At 41.7% G+C, this 21,722-nt stretch overlaps 1 protein-coding gene across 7 annotated transcripts in view; it reads left to right on the plus strand.

Annotated features, from left to right (window-relative positions):
* Window positions 1-21,722, plus strand: part of syne1a (spectrin repeat containing, nuclear envelope 1a) — a 125,356-nt gene that overhangs the window by 29,666 nt on the left and 73,968 nt on the right. For all 7 annotated transcript variants that reach the window (XM_086189443.1, XM_086189439.1, XM_086189445.1 and 4 more), the window contains 35 exons: window positions 777-884; window positions 1,338-1,475; window positions 1,869-2,033; window positions 2,157-2,269; window positions 2,427-2,595; window positions 2,710-2,806; window positions 5,508-5,713; window positions 6,087-6,251; window positions 6,332-6,484; window positions 6,673-6,816; window positions 6,925-7,104; window positions 7,447-7,605; window positions 7,825-7,989; window positions 8,819-8,953; window positions 9,110-9,271; window positions 9,415-9,623; window positions 9,699-9,807; window positions 9,880-10,044; window positions 10,127-10,294; window positions 10,809-10,973; window positions 11,790-11,930; window positions 12,025-12,185; window positions 12,758-12,914; window positions 13,530-13,757; window positions 13,871-13,969; window positions 14,219-14,406; window positions 16,573-16,696; window positions 16,799-16,965; window positions 17,130-17,283; window positions 17,371-18,026; window positions 18,933-19,112; window positions 19,215-19,368; window positions 19,893-20,051; window positions 20,630-20,812; window positions 20,894-20,995. In XM_086189443.1, coding sequence (XP_086045569.1) covers window positions 777-884; window positions 1,338-1,475; window positions 1,869-2,033; window positions 2,157-2,269; window positions 2,427-2,595; window positions 2,710-2,806; window positions 5,508-5,713; window positions 6,087-6,251; window positions 6,332-6,484; window positions 6,673-6,816; window positions 6,925-7,104; window positions 7,447-7,605; window positions 7,825-7,989; window positions 8,819-8,953; window positions 9,110-9,271; window positions 9,415-9,623; window positions 9,699-9,807; window positions 9,880-10,044; window positions 10,127-10,294; window positions 10,809-10,973; window positions 11,790-11,930; window positions 12,025-12,185; window positions 12,758-12,914; window positions 13,530-13,757; window positions 13,871-13,969; window positions 14,219-14,406; window positions 16,573-16,696; window positions 16,799-16,965; window positions 17,130-17,283; window positions 17,371-18,026; window positions 18,933-19,112; window positions 19,215-19,368; window positions 19,893-20,051; window positions 20,630-20,812; window positions 20,894-20,995 — 5,928 coding nt within the window. The remainder of the gene's footprint in view (window positions 1-776; window positions 885-1,337; window positions 1,476-1,868; window positions 2,034-2,156; window positions 2,270-2,426; window positions 2,596-2,709; window positions 2,807-5,507; window positions 5,714-6,086; window positions 6,252-6,331; window positions 6,485-6,672; window positions 6,817-6,924; window positions 7,105-7,446; window positions 7,606-7,824; window positions 7,990-8,818; window positions 8,954-9,109; window positions 9,272-9,414; window positions 9,624-9,698; window positions 9,808-9,879; window positions 10,045-10,126; window positions 10,295-10,808; window positions 10,974-11,789; window positions 11,931-12,024; window positions 12,186-12,757; window positions 12,915-13,529; window positions 13,758-13,870; window positions 13,970-14,218; window positions 14,407-16,572; window positions 16,697-16,798; window positions 16,966-17,129; window positions 17,284-17,370; window positions 18,027-18,932; window positions 19,113-19,214; window positions 19,369-19,892; window positions 20,052-20,629; window positions 20,813-20,893; window positions 20,996-21,722) is intronic.

The following is a 21,722-nucleotide window of genomic DNA, read 5'->3' on the forward strand; positions in this document are numbered from 1 at the left end:
ATTAAATGTGTTCCTCTAACAACTTGCTTTTTACAGGGTTTTTTTTGTCACCTAACATGAGGTTCTTTGTGTTTGTTGCGTGTCTTGTCTGTTCTTGCCCACATGCTAATGTGTGTCCTGAAGTACACTGTTCTGCTGCCTTGAATTTGGGTCTACTGTAGTCTTACCTTTTCAGTGAACCATAAAAGCTTCAAATCGTTGTCTTATTTTAAAATGAAAGACAGCAACTGAAACTTTTTTTCCAGTAATTGTGACAGATTTCAGAATTAGCACTAATCTATTTCTGCTTTTTAAGCTGTCAGAAAGAAAAAAAGTTTAGGATTTCTCAGATGAATAGACTGGGACTGAACAGCTCACAATCTTTTGAGCGGCACAGTATTATCGTCATGGTTACTTAAAATCCAATGAAATGTTAGCAGGGGGTCTTAGACAAAGTACCCTGTTTAAGCAGAGTGTTTCTGGCAGCTGTGGTTTTTTTTTGACATTTTTCCCTACAGCGAGACATGGAGGATTAACTGAACACATGTTTAACAGTACATTTCACCCTTTTTCTCCCTCTATCCTTTCATCAATCCATCTCACATCTCTCTGATTAATCACTTGTTCTCTATATCTTCCTGCCCCCCCCTCTCCCTCCACACACACACACACACACACACACACACACACACACACACACACCTCCTTTATTTGCATTTAATTTCCCCTTTTCCCAATTTCCACGTCTATCTTCTCATTCATCCTGCAACCCCTCCACCACCATCCGGGCCTCCTAGAGAGAGCAGCGAAAGAGCCTGAGGGAGTTTAAAATGTGGCTCGACCAGCTGGAGAAAGATGCCGTCCAGGCTCAGGGGACTGAGGGCAATCTCGCTCAGCAATACCAGGTTAGAGTGTGTGTATATGTGTGTGCGCATTGGCGTGTGTGCGCGTGCGGGTACTTTAGACAGGGCACGTTTGGCACAGATGCTCCTATTATTAGCTTCATCAGAGGCATTACACTGAGGGGATCAGACGGCAGCCATCATATTTTCAGTCAATCTGGATTATTCCACCAAGCCTGGGGATATATTCCATATTCACCAGCATGAGGGATATCCCCATTTTCATCACAGAGGAGTTGCAGAATGTGAATTTAGACTGTGACAGCATTCAGAGGCAATTAGCCTCACGCTGTAGAGGGTCTGATTAAGCACCGATGGGACCCCTAAGTGTGCCCTTATTGTTTTGATGTCTGTATACTGTACTTTCTTTCATATTTTTTTCACAAGGAAAAGAAGTTGTAAATGAATTTGACTTCTTCGTTTTTTTGTTTTTTGTTTTTGTTTTGTTTTTCACAGTCGTTCAAGAGTCTCCGAGTCCAGTTGGAGATGAGGAGGAAGCTGGTGGAGGAGGTTTTGCAGTCCAATCAGAAAGATGGGATTCTGACTGTGGATCAGGCTTTGGTTAAACAAGCTTGGGAGAGGGTCTCGAATAGGGTGAGAAATGTTTCAGAAATTCATATTTTTGTCTCCTAAACAATAGAAAAAACACAAATGATAAATAAATAAAGCTGCATTTGTAAAATTGCTCGAAAGGGGATTTAACACCTCTCAGAAATGGGGCAACGTAATGAGGATTGATGGGAATAAATGGGTTTGCCTTTATGATATCTCCTCCACATACTAGAATTAATTGAATTCAGCAAAGACATGAACTAATTACGAGAAAGCAATTAATTCAGTTGCACTTGTCTGTTTTCATCATTGTTTCATGCCTTATTAATATCTTGTTCACTTTTCATATATGTATTTTCATGCCTTGCAATAACTTTAACACATTTTACTCATTAAATATTTCTCTTTCGTGTGTGTGTTGCCGCATCATCTCAGCTCCTGGACTGGCATCTTGAGCTTGACAGTTCTCTGCCGGCTCCTCTGGATGTGGTGGGAACATGGCTGCATCAGGCTGAAGGAGCGCTGCGACAAGAAATCATCATCCAACAGGCACATGAGGAGACGGCGGACACTGTCCATAGAGCTTTGGAGCAGCACAAGGTGAAGAGGGGCAGAGAGAGCTGGGACATCTTTCATGAATTTAACACAAAAACACAGATTTTTTAGAGATAAAGTGGTATTAATTCAAGTCCAAACATGACTGTGTGTATTCGCGCTGTGCAGGATGTGTTAAAGAGCCTGGAGAGTCACCAGCAGGTCTTCCAGAGGATCCACAAGGACAGAAGTGTTGCTGGCATCCCTGTTCCTCCAGACCAGCTACAAGACATGGCTGAGAGGTAGGAAAGACCTCAATGCCTGATGTTGAGACCAGAATTTTTCTTTTTTTTTTCTTTTAGTTAAAAGGTTGCTGGGTTCCTCCGCTGCTTTTCAGAGGAGAAGAAGAGTGTGTGTCAAGCTTCTAGTTCTGATATTTGTTGTTTTGCTTCTTTCCAGGATGAACTTTGTGTCAACATCTTCAAGCATTCACCTGGCCAGGATGGAATTCATTGAGCACAAGCACCACATGCAGGCCTTCCTCACTCTTGCTGAGTCAAAACTCAAATCCTGGATTATTAAATATGGCCGACAAGAGTCTGTGGAACTGATGCTGCACAGCTACGTTGTAAGATCAAACCTTGATACACTCTCTCTATATTTTGTTGTGAAGTAAAACTCAAATCTTAAAATAGATTGATTACCCAGTGTCGCAGTTGATAACGCTTTTTCTCTCCAACAGTTATTCGTGGAGAAGCAACACTTCTTTGAAAAATATGAAGTGTTGCTCCAGTCCTTGAAAAGTGCTGCTGAGGTCTATGTCAATACTGACAGCTCAGGTGGGAAGACAACACTTTGCATTCAGTGTATTTTACAAATGATGATAATGTACACTGTGAATTCAAGATATGATATTCAAAATACAGAATAACCCACATTAATGTCTCATTTTGAAAGGATAAATCTAGGATTTGTAAACTTGGGCCCTATTTTTCAATGTGTTTGGGGGGAAAAAGCTTACTGACAGGAGTGTTTGCATCCACATGGAGCAGAACTAGCCACAATATCAGCATGTCCCTGACCTCCAAAGGTAATCTATGAAATCACTCTGCCACAATTTGAAATATGCAACCATGAGTCATTTTCACCCAGTGTATTAGAGATAAGAGGAAGGAGTGCCATCTGTTTGCCAGTACGTCTCCAAATCTTCCTGCAACATCTGACCTCCCGCAGGATTTCAGAGTGAGACTTTTCCTCGAGTGAGATTTCTCATGTTAGACATCTCGGGAAGGATTCTTTCCACAATGTTTCAATAATGTGAGCCTCTCAGTGGTAAAACAAGCACTTTTTACTGAAACAACTGACCCTTTGCAGTTCTTTTGCAGCATTCCCATTCAACAGTCCATTCTATTCTAATAATTGTTGCCCCTGTGTTAATCATGTGGGTTTAGAAATACCATGGTTAACTTTTGAAATAATCTTCTTGGATGGATAAGAAAACACCAGAGGCAGGATAAAACCCAACATGGAGGGTAAAAGAAAAAAAATCAATTATTAAAAAAATTCCAAAAAGTAGATGGGGAGTAAATGAAGGATTAGACAGTAAGAGAATGATGGTACGATGGCTGTTTTTACATAAAAGGTGTTTCTTTTTTGTTTTTGAATCACAGAAATCACACACAAATTCAATATTACACAGTAGTAATGTTGTGAATGCTCAAATCGAACCGCAGATACTAAAGTGATGGACACTAGGATATTTATGGCAAGTTTACATCACTAAACAGCGCATTGCGTCATGTAACCCAAACCATATTGGAATGTTCTCTTTTGAATGGTACATTTGTTCATCCAGAATGTGTTTCCTCTTTTGTTTAACAGCTCATTATTTGAGCCTATATCTGTAGTTTTCTTCTGTCAACAAGTCTATAACAAATGCAGCTCAGTCTATCGTTACAGACTGGTAGAGGGTCGGGGGGGGGGGGGGACTTCAGGCTACAGCTAAATGAGGTCCCCCCACTCCCCAGCTCTCAGTGGGGAATACGACCCCATTTGCTAGTTAGGGGCTGCTCCACTTCTGAGGGTCTCTGGGCGCAAAACTGAGCAAGCTTGTTGGTTTCATTAAGTTTCAGGGCTGTGCTGCTTTAGGGTATGCAGAGCAGAAAAGAGGAGAGAAGTGAGGGGCTGCAAGAAATCAGGACATCTCAGGCTTGATTGATCGACCCCACAAATGAAGTCTAAGAAAGCAAAAAAAAAAGGTCACACCTGTCTGAGTGACCTATTTTGGTAGTCCATGCTTCGAGCCCTGATTGGCTGAGTTGGAGATCATTAGGATATTTATGAAGGCTCACTTTGAGAAAGTAGGGAGCTGTGACTCAAACAGGAATTGATCTACAGTTGTCTGTTAGACCCAGGATACTTGCCGGATTCATTGATCAGCCTAATTACTGTCTGAAGGAACACACGACAAAAGCAAGAATCCCACAGCTCCCTGTAGAGAGAGTTTTTGTGGGTCAGAGATTTGTCTGTAAATGCTTGTAGTACCATGGTTATGGGAGTGTTCTTCATCTGGTGGTCATACATCCAGAAAGAATATTACCTTGTTGTTGTTGGGGCATACCTCACTGACCCCTAGAGCACGAACTGAGGGGGCTATCACACCTGTAGTCCAGCTTGCTTTGGCCTGAATTAGAGGATTTGTTTTGGTACAGGTTGTTCATTTATTTAACAGAAAATCTGTCCTCTTTCTCCTCACAGTAACACAAACAACAGGATCATATTGCAGTTGCTGTAGTGACTCTGATTATTGCATCATATTATATAACAGGAAATAAACTGCAAAAACTTGAAGTAGAGGGGTTGAGAGAAAAACACCGTCGTATTCATCAGCTGGGATATGAAGCCTCTCTTTTATCCATACTTTTTAATGTTTTGGTGTAAATGATGATCACGCTGCAGCCTATTCTCTCCTTTCTCTGTCAGGAGCAGAACTCATACACACACACACACACACACACATCTGCTGTCAACCTACAATGCACTCTGTTTTGGTTCACTTCTTATATTATGGCCTATATTCAGTCTGATTATGCTCTCACCAGAACTGGGCTGTGGTTGTTTGGTCTAGTAACGGTCCTGACTGTGGTCTTGGGAAGTTTCACACCTGAAATTTTGGTGGAGATTGAACCGAAGAGTCCAAAAGTCTGGACCAAATGTTGTCTCAATTTCCTGGTAGGATCAGTAAAATTGGACATATTGAAGGATGGAGGCCAGACTAGTTGTCCAGGTTGGGGGTTCACCATGAGGCTACCAACCTTGACCTCTAAGAAAACCTTGTTAAGGAAACAACAACAGAGAAAAACAGCACGACTGTGTGGACACAAGTCATCAAGATACTCGTTACTGACTCCATATATCTAAATAAACACACTGACTCATTTTTACAAGCAGATCCAGGAGTCATTTGAAAGTGGTAGTCAAGGCCGCGGTGGCGTTCCCAATTGCCGTCATTGTAACTGAGATGATGAATTGCTCCTCCAGTCGGCGAGGGAGAGACGGGAGTGTGGCGGTTCGTGCGGGAGGTGACAACTCAGTGGAAGAGTCTGTCCATGGAAGTACGAAGCGTCAGGAGCATGCTGGAGGAAGTGTTATCCAACTGGGAGAGGTACAGCTCCACTGTGGCCTCCTTACAGGCCTGGCTGGAAGATGCAGAGGAAGCTCTGAGCCAGCTGGAGCACACTAAGCGGGTATGAGATTGTAGGATTTTTGTCATATTAATCTGATGGATTATGCCTCAATCTATATTAGCCCAATTTCCAGCATATAGTCTCCACTCATGTATCAAATCATCTCCTTGACTTACCACAAGCCACTGAGAAAAATTTCATTTGTCGCATTGCCATGGCTACCTCAGATTCACCCCTCCCCATCACAGATTAGACAGCTAATTACCCCACTTTTTATTGTTCTTTCTTTGTTTCTTCCCTTGAATCCTTTTCTTTGTTTCTTTTTTTGGGGGGGATCAGTCTTTGTGTCTGTCTTTGAATGTCTTTCATTGTTTCTCAGAATTTTTCATGTCTATGTTTTGTTTCTTTTTTAATGAGTCTGTCTCACTCCCAGGAGTTTTTCCGCAATCTCAGCCACTGGATGGATCATCACGCTGCCATGAACAACGCAGGCAATTTTCTGATTGAGACGTGTGATGAAACAGTGTCACATGATCTCAAGCAACAGCTTCTTCTCTTAAATGGACGATGGAGAGACCTCTTCCTTCAAGTCAAACAAGTAAAATACCTTACATATACATATTTCTGTATTTATTCGACAAAAGCTACATCTTTTGTTTCATCTGGTCTTTACTGCAGTATGCCCGAGCAGATGAGCTGGACAAGTGGAGAAAGGACCATCTGAAGGCTGTGTCAGCTTTAAAAGAACTTCTGGATGCAGCAGAGGCGAAGCTCAATGCTCCTGTAAAGGTGTCATTCCTCAACGTTAGAGCTTTTCTGCAGGATGTGGAGGTGAGAACGTACAGTATCAGTGTCACAATCATCCACCAAAATGAGCAAGAGCGCTTAAAAACCATGTTACATTGCAGTGGCATGAAAGAGCAGAATCTCTGTTATGTCTCCCTCCTCAACTGAGTCAACAAGAGTAAATACGTATATGTATCTATTGAATGTCTAAGATGCCCTCTCTTCCCGCTCAGAATACCAAGCAAAAGGTTGTTGCCATGGAGACTCAATACAAGTTGGCCGGCCGCAGTGCACAGCTCCTTGCCAAGGATGCGCCACAGGATGAGGCTGCCAGGGTCATTGCAACTATGACAACCGCCAAGAGTCAGCTGAGTAAGGTCGGTATTACATAAATTAGTATCTTCAAAAGCAACGCTTATTTTGCCTCTTTTGTCCATCCTCCCATGTCGTGACACTATTTAACAGCCTGATTAATGTGTTTCCAGGTGAGAGAGCGATGTCCTTCCCTAGTGCGGGAATGCCACGTCCTCTTACCATTATTGGAGGAGATGGAGAAGCACATCACTGCTTTTTATCAAGCTCTGGAACGGGCCTGCCGCATTACATCTGCCGTCGGAGACTCAGAGGACCCGCAGGCCCAGACGCAGCACAGACAAAAGTGGCAGGTTAGATATTGTGATAATGCGAGATCTGTATTAGAGCTGGATGTCTTTCCTGCATCTTTACATTAGATTGAACAATTTTAATGGATGTTTCAGGGAATATCTCTGTAATTTTCACTATCAAATGCAGGGTTGGATAATTTGATTAAACTAGGGATTTGTTCAAAGTCTGAGCGATCACTGGAGAGGGTTTTTCCAAATTCTCCATTAATGATGTCTGTTTTATCTCCATCGCTACTCCACATTTTTTCAAATATATTCATCAAATATATTAAAATGCTGATGGCACAACGTTTTCCGATGTATAATTAAGATATGACAACACACTTTCCATAATTTCCTCAGGATCTGCTAAATCATCACCAAAGCTGCAAACGCGGTCTGTCAGTGATTGAGAGGAACCACCACACACTGCAGAGGGCGCTCTCCACCAGTAAGGTGCTCCGAAACTTCGACTTGACCCTGCTGCAAAAGCGAGTGGCTGAAATCCAAAGCTCTGCTCAGGTTAGCGTAAGAAACACAAGGATGCACGCAGACAGCATTACCCACAGCAGTGCATATGGTAATGAGATTACGAGCAAATTGAACACCCACGAGGCAACGGCACCTATTAGACTTCCTCATGTGGCTCATTATTCATTATCTTGCTATAAGACAAATAATGTAATTACAGTGTATTAGTGATGAGATCAATTATGATCATCACTGTCTTATGTCCATCAGGCTTTGCAGAAGGAGGTTGGGGAATGGAGGAGGCAGGAAGAGGCCAACAACTGCCTGAGGAGGAGGTTTGAGGAGTCGAGACAAGATCTGGAGAGAGTGTTGAAGAAAGCTCAGGCCTGCTTGAGAGAGACTGGAGATCCTGAGGATTTACTGAAGAAACACACTGTAAGATGTGACCCGTCTACTGTAATTAGATCATTAATGTGAAGGAACAGTATTGTCTTTGTTGAATTCTTATTTCCTGACCACTTCCATACTCCGTTAAAATATATTAGATTTCACAGGTTAACTTAAAATACATCTACGAATCCTAAAGAAAAACATTTGAGTTAGATGCCCAGGTGGCACGAATTTAATTCTTTTTATGACTCCATGACAGTCTGTCCATCTGTCTGTCCATCCCTTTCCCAGTACAACATTATCTCAGGAAAAACATCCATCCTTAAGATCAAGTTTTGAAGGTACAGTAGCAGGTTTTGCTGCCCAAATTAACCAGTTCTGACTGAGGGATCCCCCGGTGGAGCATGGGGCTAGAGTCCCTTCACCTGGTCCTCGGTCTGCCCTGTGGCCCCCTCCCAGCTGGACGTGTCTCCCTAGGGAGGTGTCCAAGTAGCATCCTTATTATCCTGGACCCAAGGATAAAACTAAAATGATTTTGGTGATCAAAGGTCAAGATCACTTTGAATGCAATGTCTCAGTAATGCCTTGAGGGAACCTCCTCAGATTTCCCACAAATATTCGCTTGGATGAACTGAAAAGCTTTGGTCATCAAATGTCACTGTCACTGTACAGGTAAACAGTGTAGCGGCATCCAGTATATTTCAATGTTATATAATTTATATTGAGTCCAGAATGACCTTTTTCTTTCCACTTTGATATTATTTCTGCAAACTGTGTGTGGCTTTCTCATCAGAGGATTTCCTGATCTGAAAATTCCACATTTCAGAAACAGGCAATACTTTTCTCACTTGTACCTCTTGTTTTCATAACACAGGATTTTTTTAGCCAACTGGACCAGCGGGTGCTGAGTGTGTTCTTGAAGGCATGTGACGAGCTGACCGACATTCTACCAGAGGAGGAACAGCAGACACTGCAAGAAACTGTCCGCAGGTTGCACAAACACTGGAAGGTCAGGGGTCACCATAGTGTAATACTCTACCTACGTACTATACAAGTCTGGGTGCACATAGCTGATTGAGTTCTTAATACCACTTACTACTACTTACAGGTTAAAGCTGATATTCTTGTACAGTACAGTATTTTTTATCTAAGTGTTTTATCACAGGACATCCAGGCCGAGGTGCCATCTCGCTTGCTTCGTCTAAAAGTGGAGCTGGAACGAAGTCGAGTAGATGTGATCCTACAAGACTGTCAAGCAGAGCTGGACAGAGAAATAACAGCCCTGTCTGGCACCTGCACCAGTGAGCATGTGATCAAAGAGCACAGAGTGAGTCTCGGATTTGGTCGACTCTTTGAGCAGATTAAATAAACTGAAAGAAAAGATAAAAATCACATGACATCATCATGATTCTAGAACTCCAAAATTCCCCCCTCTCCCCCTCCCTCTCCCTCTGTCTTTGGTATCCGCAGACTTTCTTCAGGGAACGCAAACCTCTGACTGTGTGTGAGAAGAGGATTAGGAACATGGAGGATCTGTGTCATCAGGTACCTGACAACGACCCAGCTTACCGAACGCTAGACTCCACCAGGAGGGCTGTCGAGGAGGTTGCAGAGCGAATCAAGAACTACCACCTTAAACTGGAACAGCATCCTGACAAATGGAAAGAATGGAACGAGAGGTACAGATTAAATTTCCTGTACACCTAATGACTTTCTAAAACAGGATATGCTGTTAAAGTGATTTCATTTTCCAGGTTCTGTGAAATTTCTGACTGGATCTCATCTCAGAGGAGGCAGGTGAGGCTCTTGAGAGAGATGGCCAGGAGTTCTGGCCGTCAGGAGCAAGTAGATGCTGCTGTTCAGGTGAGACCACTGAGATGATGTCATAATTCAGTGCAGCTAAACTTCATAATAACTTCATCATACATTTTTTAGGCACTACAGGAAGACGGCGATGCCCGAGAGGAGATCCTGCTGTGGCTCCAGAAACGTCTTGCGAGGTTGTCTGAGGTTAGCTCTGAACTGGAGATTCAAAGACAAAAAACAGCCCTGGCCAAACTCTCCACTGACCTTCGGGCACTGTTATCTTCACTTTGCCAGGTATACTGAGATGATTTAAGTGTTAAAATTGGGTTGGATCTGTTGACCGGTTTGTCTGATCATTTTCGTGCTTCACTCACAGTGGGGTGACGAAGGCTCGAGTATGTTCCAGTATGAGGAGCTGAGGGAGGAGGTGGATGGTGCTCTGGAGGAGGTTCTTCAAGCTCGAAAGGAAGCCGAAGAGCAGGTCCGCAGGATCCTGGATGCTCAAGACCTGGTGGAGGCCCAGCAAATTTATCTCGTTCACCAGGTGTGTTCACTGAAGGTCTCATAAAAGTGCAAAATACTCAAATTCTTCAGCAAAGATTGGTGCAATATCTTTTTATGATCATCTTTTTCGCCTGCCCCTCTTATCTTTTTAGTAAATAAAACATAACACTTATTTTGCATGTGGTTGGCTGAAGTCTCTATTTGTGGTGTGAAAGCTTGAAAAAAATCACCCCCTTTCTGGAAAAAAAAATCACTCACTCTCCCTTGTGAAACATTCTTGTTCATGTTCTTACTGCTGACTAAAGCGTTTCAGAAAAATGTAGTTTCATGCAAATTAATTGCCCAAAAAAATGAGCGAATGTGTTAAGACCTCAAAACTGTCATCAACCCACTGATGTGCATGGAAGAGTCCATCACAGACACTCAAATGTTTTAGATTTCTTAATCTCAATCTTAATCTGAGATAATCTGAGTGGTAGTAACAGTGAATATGTTGGTAATTAGCTGCGTAAATCAAATTTCATCCGATGTGTTCTTGCCTTTGTTTTTTATAGCAACACCTAAAACGCCTTCAAACTAACAGGAGAGAGGCGGAGCTTCTGGTGTCTCACTGTCGCCAGCTGCAGGAAGGGGAGGGGCTTAGTCAATCTCTACAAGAGCTGGAGGAAGCTTTCAGAGACGGTGACTCCAAATCGGGGGCGAAGGAGAACAATCTGCAGGTATTTCTCTCAAGTCAATATGATGATTTGCACATGTGTGTCATTATTCTGCCCCCCCCCCCCCCCCACACACACACACACACACAACAACATTGATCCATGTGGAGGTTTAACCCCTATTGATTGTTGTGTGGGGTGTGTGATTGTTGTGCTGACATATGTTTATACAGCGTTGTGGCTGTCCTCCCATTGATTCTAAAATTAACATGTTTGGACATGATAATGTGGAGGCTGCCTCGAGGGCTCATGCTCAACTTGCAGCTCAGTGAATGAAAAACACCAGAGAAACATCAGGTTTTGCATTTTGGTTTCTTTTCAAAATAAACCTCTTTTTTGTTATGTTGGGTTTTTGTTCTGCTGCCTTGTGATGTTGGGGGTCGCGTTGGAAGACTTGACGCCATTGTGATATTGTTGTGATTTAAAAGAGCAAAATAATTCCAAAGTAAATACATAATGATAATGTTTTGTAGAAAGTAGGATTTAATAGTTTTTGATATCTTTCCATAAACTGAAATGTGAACAACTTTTAAAATGCTTGTTTTCTGATTGGAGTTTGGATCCAATCAATTGTAGTAAATTAGAAGAATTACACCATGGATAGAAACTGATGGATGACGCAATAGAAGAGCAAGAGCCGCACTGTATTGATTCAGGTTACCATGAGTTGTTATTCACCATTTAATAACTGAAACATTTACAGTGCCTCCTATAATTGATTATGACAATTAATGTAGGGTAGCGAGTGTACAGTATATGTACTACTTCCTGTATGAAACTCCATTCCGTGATACTAAACTACTTCTTTGTGCTCTCTAGGAAACTCTGAGCTCCTGGCAGAACTTTGAAACGGAGCGAGAAACAGTTTGGAGGTTCATCAGCAACTTTAACAGTGAGCTGCACAAAGAACTTATTTTCAACAGCCTTCACAGCCTGAGGACTGAACTGGAGCACAACAAGGTCTCTTACTATGCTATTGGGTTTGCATTCTTCCATAAAACTTTGTAGGATCTCTATTTGCTTGTGCACTACCCTGCTTTATTTTTCTCTCCAGGAGCTCTTCATAAAGGTTGAGGACTGCTTGGTGCAGGCTGATTTCCTCCTGGAAAAGGCGGCAGACATTCAGCTAGGTCCAAAAAATCAAGGTCGTCTTCTGCAGCAAGCAGAGTCCACCAGAGAGGTGGTCACGCAGCTTCAAGACCACCTCAACAAGAAGTATGTGTAATTGCTCCGCGACTTTGTCCCTCTGGCTTGAATAATCTGATAATCTTATTAAGTTTGTGTCTTATTGTTTTTTTTGTTACCTTGGTTATTTTTACTCTTTGTGCATTTGCCAAATATATTCGTAATTATAGAAATAGTATCATATTCAAATAGTAATTTCTGATACAATAACGATAACATTTACTGTCTGATAAACCATTTTACTGTTCTCTGTACCTCTTTATAATAAAGGAAGATTAATAGAGGTTAGTTCACAGTTATCTAGCTGTGTGTAATGCTTGGTTAACCGTTAATTAGCAGTTAACTAATGTGTCTGTATTGGTCATATTATCTTCAGGGGTTACAACAAAGATAGATGGTACTGCTCTCTTAACTAAGGTGAATTAACCTTTTTGATGTAACCTCGTTTGAAAGTGTTACCTGTCAAGCTTTCATAAACCATTTTATTTAAGCTGAAGACTTAGTCTTTTAAAAATGAAGGTCTAACAAATATGACTGACATGCAGTGGGGTGTCTGACCTACTCATGTATGTATTTGACCAAACCTATTTCTTATATTCCAGTATCGTCCAGCTGGAGATGATGTGTATCTGCTGGGAGCGCTTCATCACTGAATCAGAGGCCTTCTCCTCGTGGATCAATGAGAAGGAGAGAGACCTGGAGGCCATCAGTCCCACCTCCTCATTAGATCCTCTGGACAAACACATCAGCACTGTAGAGGCATGTTACTTATCTCCTTAGGTTTTTTTTTTTTTGTAATTTATTCTATTTAATGGAGGTGTTTATAATTTCAGGTCAGACGAAAGATGAGTTTTGAACGTATTCCTGTCGACCTACAATATACATTTAACTGATATGAATAAATATTTTTGATTTAATATTAGAAAATATTTGCACAAACTCCTTAGATTATTTGTATGTATTTAATATCTATCTGTCTATTTATTTAATCATTGTAGAGCCAACCAAAATCATTCTCGAATGCTGTCTGGGGTGGAGTGTGTGCTGTGCAGTATCAGTGGAGCCAAAAGGTTTTTTAAGATTAAGATGAAGTAAGATTAAATTTAATCTATCCCCAAGGGGAAATTGGGTCAGTCCTCCAGCAGATATTCCAATACAGGAAATAAATGAGAAATATTGAAGAAAATATAATCCTGTCCAACCAGATCCTAGCCTTGTCAATCTTTTGGAAATCTGGAAAAAATTAAAGAAGTTGATATATAATCTGGAGGAAGCCATTTGATTAGTTCTTAACTTTTGGGTTTAAATATTTCTTCTAACTCGCACCCAAATACTTTTCCTCACTATCATTCCTCCTATGTTGCATCCCCCCAGGCGGTGGGTGAAGGTTTAGAGGAGAGACAGGCAGCTCTGGCCCACATGCATGAGGACTATGAGGCGATGTCGAGGTTTGTGACCCCTGGAGAGGCTGGATGTATTCGGGCACGACTTATGCAAATGAGGCGCAACTGGGAAGAACTGAAGGGGAGAGTAGAGCAACTGGGCGGACAGCTCAACCAGAGTGCCTCCTACAGGCAGAGATATAATGATAACCTTGAGCAGGTATACAGCAGCACATGACGCAATCATACATTTAGTTGATTTAATTCATACTTGGCTTTTCACAGAAAAGATGTGCTGATTTTTAAAATAACTGAAATGTTTTTCATTATTAGGTCAAGAAAATAATGAGTGATCTTCAAGAGAAACTCAGTTGTCCTGTCACATTTTGCACTTCATCATCTGAAACTTACAAGGGCCTACAGAGTCACATGGTAACAAACACACAAACAATGCCATAAAGTTAACTTACTGTGGCAATATTTGATAAAGTTTCTGATCAAAGAGCTTTTAATTGTGAATTTATATTGTACACTGCAATTAAAAATCATATTGGTTTTCTTTTTATCATGCTTGCTGTATGTTTAAGTTTTTTTTTTGACTGACTTTACTCGAGCAGAAGAACAGAAAGAAAAGTCTTCATTGTCCTTGTACTGATGACAAGGGTTGTCTGCATCCTGCAGGAGGTCTGCCAGGCCGTGGAGCAGCTGAAGCCCAGGCTGATGGCTTTGTGTTCGGCCATGAAGAGGATTGGAGAGGGCAGCCAGCTGGAACAAGAGGTGGCTAACCTCCAGAAACAACAGGGAGAGTTTATGGAAAAGGCCACAGAAAAGCAATCTACACTGGAGAGCCTTCTCGTATTGTGGCAAAGGTACAATAATCAGTCCCATATGTGCCAATTTTTGGCGCTATTAAACACTGGATCATGTGTGAAATAAATCAGCATTAGTTAATAATAAAATTTTGCCTGTTTGTTTGGTAGAAAATAGATAATGTTAGTCCATGATTAAATATAGGTTTATGCTGATCTGAACAATGTTCAACAGTGAGATCAATTTAAGTGAAATGTTCGTGAGCCCTTCCTACCAGCTGCTGAGACTTTACTGCCTTCTTGTGTTTGTTTAGAACGTGGGAAGTCATGTACATGACTCCTCAACTCAGTGCAAGGATACATATCAAGCATGACAATCCTGCCCAAAATCATAATAGTCAGGCTAACGCATGACTGGTATATGCCTGCAACAAGTTAAACATTCGTAAAAGAGTGTAGCAGGTGGCTATCAGAGGTTCCTGCACTGCTAACAAATGCCAACACAGGAGAATGCACAGTTAACAGAGATAAAACATTACTGACAATAACTAACCCACAGCAAAGAGATGCTACCTCAGGCAAAAACATGGGTAACAGAAGCTAAAAAATTGCTAACTAAAGTCTAAAAGGTGGCCATCAGTGGTTAGTACACTGCTAACAGATGCTAAATCAGATGGAACCCACTGCTAACATATGGCTAAAAGAGGCAAAAACCAAGCTGACCTTAACAGGTGGCTGTCAGAGCCGAGAATGTTGCTAATAGACATTAACATAGCACAGTTAGCATAGGCTAAAACATTACTAGCATAGTCTAAAAGGTGGTCAAGAGAGTTTAGTGCACCTCAACAGTTGCTAAACAGGCTGAACCTCCTGCTAACCCATGGCTAAGCATCTAACAGTGGCTATTAGAGGTTAGAGTATTACTAACTCCGCATGGCTAACATATGGCTAACAGAGTCTGACAGGTGGCTGACAGAGTCCAGTGCACTGCTAATGTGTGTTTGCTCAGGCGAACATACGTCTAAGAAAGGGTAACACATATGAGGAGTATGGTTCAGAAAACGATGGTTTATGTCAGATTTGCTCCTTTTTTCAAGCTCATAGCATTGGATTATAGTCATTCCTTAAAGTTAAACAACCTTTGTCATACTTGCAACAAAAAACCTTGTGGATTTCCACTGTGAAGGTCTGAACACATTTAAAAATGTATTATGGTCATAACATCTCGAATGAGTTTAGCCAAGCCTCTGTCTCTGGTCTGCTGGCACCTAAATGCAGTGTGGTTTATGTGTTCATCTTATCACAAAATCACATCAAATATAAGATGAAAATCAAGCAATTTCATATTTGAAATGTTTTTGAACATTAATTGACGGTTGAAGCACTTTTACTTATGTCTTTTTCTGTTAGTTCTATTCCCTGTTATCATGCGAACACTCCTAATTATAACTGCATAAACATTGCATTTTCGTCTTTTATTGTTCTGCAGAACCCCCTGTCTGTGCCAGTGTTTATTCCTGAAACATTCCCTCATGCTAGACTGATACGGAGGAGCTAGGTCTATCATTGACTCCAATTGTTTGTGCTGCAGTCAGCCATGGCTTTCCTATTATTATAATAGCCTATGCTTTTCTTATCATTCTCTTTGTTCACAAAATAGAGCAATTGTCCACTATTCTTTGTTTTATTCATAAGGGAAAAATAATGATCCAGTTAAAAGGTATCTGCTTTTGCTCAAGCTTTGGTGCCAAAAGGTTGTTTTTGTTTTTGGGTTTTTTTTTATTTTAAATTAACTGAATAGTATTTGTGCTGCTAAAATTGTGTGTGTGTGTGTGTGTGTGTGTATGTGTGTGTGTGTGTGTGTGTGTGTGTGTGTGTGTGTGTGTGTGTGTGTGTTCTTCTATAGTCACACTCATCTCCTCCCCTGCAGGTGTATGTATGAGGGATTACTAACAGGACTGGGTGCACTGGCAAGATATGGTTGCTCTATTATGAATCTACGCTGTGGTCAGCTAAAGAATAACACCCAGACAGTATCACTGTGTATGCGTATTATTGTGTGTGTGTGTGTGTGTGTGTGTGTGTGTGTGTGTGTGTGTTTGCACATGTGTTCTTGTATATTATTGGCTGTTAGCGGTATCAACCTAGCATCATTTGAACAATGATGCTGTATCAGTTCCATTTGATTTGAGTATGTGTGTCTAAGCGACACCTTTGTATCTACAGATTTGAAAAGGAGAACTCGTCCATGAACAGCTGGCTAGACAGATGTGAGTCAGTTTGCTGTCCAGCCAATAAACTCTTCTCTGCAGATAAAGTGAAGCTAAGGAATGAACTAGAAAATATACAGGTTAGTTATTTCTTTCTTTATCATGTCTTCCTTCTTTGTGTTCCTCCTTTTAGAATAGCCTCACCTCATGTGTATGAGTTATTTTGGATAATTTCTTTACAGGAGATGCAGAGTGAGACGACATCCTATGAAGCCCTCCTCCAGGGTCTGGCAAATCTCGCTCTATGTTTGTATCCATCAGCACCAGAAGCGCGTATCCAAGAGCTCAACGATGATCTCGCACAACTGCAGGAACGATGTGCCTCATTGAAGAACAGCATGACACACAGGCAATCCCTTTATATTATATTTCAAACTGATTATTAAAACTTGACTTAATTGGCTCTTGCATCCCTCTTGTCAGATTGCTGTTTGATATGTTTCGATATACTCCTGTTGAGACTCTAATCACTTGCATAAATCCAAATTACCTTCCTCCTCTTTTTTTTTTTAGATTCGCGCAGTTGGAGTCTCAGTTGTCACAGTTACAGCTTTTTGACGAGTCACTTGCGATGCTTACCCAAAGGAGTGAAAACTTCCTGTCTGGTTTGAGAAGCACCTTCCAGGTTGATATTACTGATCTTGAGGTTGCAATTAATAAGCTTAAGGTAAGAGATCAATTAACAAAGGTGGAGTAAGTATCGATCTCTGCTGGAGGTATTAGAAATGTTTGTAATTGAACCATATTCTTCCAGGAGTATGAGTCACAGCTTGAGGCTCATGCATCACTGAGAGAGTCTCTACAGCAGAGAGAGTTCTCCCTGCTTTGCTGCTCAACTCCAGAGGCCCAACAGCAGCTGCAGGGCTGGAGAGAGGATTGCCTTCAACCACTCAGTGAGTCTCAGCGTCTACTGCTCCTCCGTAAAGAGTGCTTTAGTGAATTAAAGACTTTCCTTGAGAAGCATGCAGTGGCTGCTAAGTCTGTTCGCCACCTTCATGAGGCTGTGGAGGGCAGGGGGAGCTGGGATCAATCCAAGTCTGAGGAACTGCATCGTGGAATTGGGGAAGTTGCTAAAGATGTGGCCCGGCTGGAGGCTGAAGCTGTGGGGTTAGATGGGCAACTAAGCAAGGCCCACCTTCAACTGTGTGGTGCTGAGTGGCTCGGCTCCAAAGATGTAAGCCATCCTCAGGGAAGAACATCCTGCAGGGGCCAGGCTGTGGCCCTCACAATGACTCTGGAGGAGGTTCAGAGGGCTTTTGGATGGAGGCAGAGTGAAGCAGATGCTTTAGGGGCCCTCTGGAGCTCCTTCAGGGGGAGGAGAGAAGAAGTGATGAAGAGTTTGAAGAAGCTTGAGGACGAAACAAGGCAAGAAGGGGTCAGAGAGAGCTCCGTACAGGCCTTTCAAAACAGGTATGTAAAGGGTAATCACACCACTTCAGGTCTGGATATGTTATATCTAGCATGTGTATCCCTTTTTTCTGTATCAACAGCACTCCCTCATAAACCGCACGCAACAGCAGAACATCAAACTTGACGCATTTAGTCAAGTTACAGGTTGACCGATGATGGATTTTTAAAGACTGTTTTGCAATGCAAAAAAGCCAAGACCTGTATAACGGCACCATTTTTAAATTCTTTTTTTTTTTTTGTATGTATGTATTTAGTATCTTTTAAAATCAACATGTCTGATTTAGATTAACATGGGGAAAATACTATTTTCCTCAAGATTTTAAAGTGAACGTCTCGGAAAAAAAAGCTTCCGAAAGTTAGAATTAAATGTATATTATCATAGACATAATGAAGCAATAGGCCTAAATTTGTGGAAAAATACACTAGAACTAAGCAGATACACAAATCAAGTAGGATCAAAGCAACAACCATAAAAATCTTACTTAAAAAGAAAATTAACTATTGGCATGCATTTGCATTAAATACTCATAGAACTGGAGTTAACTACTCGGTAACTACTATTAAACATCTGCATTTAGCCCCTCTTGTTAAAACATAAATGGATTATTTGGAATGAAAGCATATTTAAATTTTGGAATTATATGACAATTAATGATGTGATAAGAAATGTTTACACCTTGATTCTAATTGGGAGATAAACAGAATAATGACATGGAGCAAATGTCCTCAACTGAACAATGGATTTTGCTGTTCATGGTTTCTGAGGTTTCAATTCGTAGCCAAACTTGCAAATATCCAAATGTCTATGAATCCAAACTAAATCCATTGTCCTCCTGTAAAATGAGCTACCGTATATTAAGATGGCTACTGACACCTATTGTTTCTTGCTGCTTGTATTTCCCCCAGGGTGCGTTTCTTCGTCCAACTGGAAGACGAGCTGCAGTCCCTGCAGCACTCTAAACAGTGGTTGGAGGAGAAGGGAGGCCAGCTGGCCCATAGAGACAGTGAGCTGGCTGGGGAGGCTGTCAGAGAGATGGCCTTGGTGAAGACATCCTGGGAGAATGTCAGGACTCTGATCACTGATGGGTGAGTATGGGAGAGAGAGAGAGAGAGAGAGAAAGACATTTTTATTAATCTGTAAGAAAAAACTAGCAGATTTTACATGTTTTTTCTTTCCTTTCCATGCAGTCAGGAACAAAGTAGAGTTGTGGTCAATCTTCTACGTCATTTCCACCAGCTAAAGTCGATCCTTAGCGCTGTGGTTGAGAACGCTCAAGCCGTTGCTCACAACCTGCCTGATCATAACCATAATGCCCAGGAGGCCAAAAGGTCTTTTACACGGGTGAGAACGAACGATTACCTTTCCAAACGTAGGATATCGCATGTTACATCGAATTCATATGATCCTGTATGCAGAGATGCGGTACTTTACCTTGCCATTGCAACAGCAGTCCACAGTTGTACATGTCGTATACAAAAATACATGCACTACTGCAGACACATTAGAAACTATATATCTTAAGTATAAAAATAGCAAACAATTGATATGATAGTGTAAATGCATCAGATTAGTGATACTCAGTGATAATATTCCACTTAATATGCACCCAGATATTTTTGTTTGTATCTGATAGACGAACCATCTCCAAATTACTATATTAAATATTCCCAATGAAGTATTACTTTGATTTTGACGAATTGAAAAAAAAAATTGTTTTAATTTCTCTAGAATCATCCATCCCTGTCTGTAACCTCTCATCAACTGAATTATGTTTCAACAGCAACCAACCTCCTCCTCCCTTCCAGTTTGTGCAGCATCTCTCCCTCTAGTGGTTGTCCTTTGACACTCCTCCTGTGTCTCTGCAGCACGAGACAGTTCAGGCTGAGCTGAAAGAAAAACAGACGGACATGGACCAGCTCATCAGCACAGTGGAGGACCTCCAGAGGGAGCTTGAGAAGGTTCCCACCTCTGATACGTGCTTCATCCAGAGAGACATGGAGACACTGAGGGACCAGTGGTTGGAGGTGAGCGGAGACATACAGAGGTCTTGACAACAGAACTCATTAGGCTGTTCTTCCTCCAGACAAACCTAAGAAGTAGAGTGTTATTTCATGGAAGACCAGCCTTTTTTAACAAAACAAACTGTCAATATTGTCACTCGAGTTTGCAGCTGAAATATGATAAGAGCAATGCAAATTGCGAAGAGCTTTGTGAAGTGCTCTACTTTGACAATAAATAAAGACACTTAAAATGCAGCTCTGCCAAATACTTACCCTGTTCCTCTCTTAATGATCCTTATGTTTGTCTCTTTTTGCCTTTTTTCCCCTCTCCTTGAATTCACTTGGCTGCTCAGCTGTCACAAATGAGACAGAAATATAAACAAGTCTAGACATGTTACTATATGCCTCTCTTGTCTCTCGCAGGTCTTATTCCCACATCTGTCAAACCAATTGAGTCTGGATTCCCTCCCACTAAACATGCTGTCCCTTGTTGAGGGGAGACAAAGAGAAAAAAAAAACGAAACACAAAGAGTGAACAAGCCTCTCCCATTGATTGAGATGTGTTCTGTCCTGTATTCACACTCACTGCCGCTATCTTTTAGGTCTCAGAGAGAATACAAACCAATACAGAGAGACTGGGGTACTGTGTGGCCTTATGGGACGACCTCAAGACCATGGAGCAGGACATCAACCAATGGACCTTAACTTCCATTGCCGATCTCACCGACAATGTGGCTAATCTCAGTGACAGGGAGAAAACAGAAGCTCATCTCACCACATTTCAGGTCAGAGAATGGTTTGAATGAAAAGGTGTGGAAATGAATTTGCTGTAATATTGAGAATTGATTTAAGTGAATGACCAACAGGCTGAGGTGGAGAAGAGGGAACATCAGCTGGATGCTCTGCAGGAGAGAGTGACTGAGCTGAAAGAACAAGCCAAACTGCAGGAAACCCCCATACAAATGCAGGTGAGTATGTTGGTGAGGACAAATATAAAAGAGCTTTGATATAGTGTACATGCACATTTATTAAAACTCAAATTGCATCACCAATCTAAGTCATCCTGAACTCTCCTTTGACATTTTATAATAAATGGGGGCAAAAGAAGCATTTGTTTGTTTGTTTGTTTTTATTGCTGAGGGTGAAAAGTAAGAAAAGTCAAAGAATCCACGTCTTTTTTTCTAAGGTGCCAAGTTATGACAGTCACAGACAGGTGGTTTAGGAAGACTCACTACTCTCCCAATAATTTCCATCCCATCCATCCATTTTCTTCCACTTATCCTGTTAAGGGTCGCGGGGGGGGGGGGGGGGGGGGGGCTAGAGCCTATCCTGGCAGCCTTCAGGGGACAGGCGGGTTCACCCTGGACAGGTCACCTGTTCATCACAGGGCCAACACACATAGACAGACAACTATTCACACTCACAGTCACACCTACGGTCAATTTAGAGTATCAATCAGCCTCGTCTCCTCTTGATGTCTTTGGACTGTGGGAGGAAGCTGGAGTACCAGAGAGAACCCACACAGGAACAGGGAGAACATGCAGACTCCACACAGAAAGATCCTGTGCTCGAACCGGGGCTCGAACCTGGAACCTTCTTGCTGTGAGGCGACAGTGCTGACCACTGCACCACCATGCCGCGCCTCCCAGTGATTTACTTACTTTATTTACATTTTTAAAAAAATTTAACATTTTT

Source organism: Aulostomus chinensis, chromosome 20 (genome assembly GCF_037954235.1).
Source record: "Aulostomus chinensis isolate RoL2024-O1b breed Wild chromosome 20, RoL_Achi_v1.0, whole genome shotgun sequence".
NCBI lineage: Eukaryota > Metazoa > Chordata > Actinopteri > Syngnathiformes > Aulostomidae > Aulostomus > Aulostomus chinensis.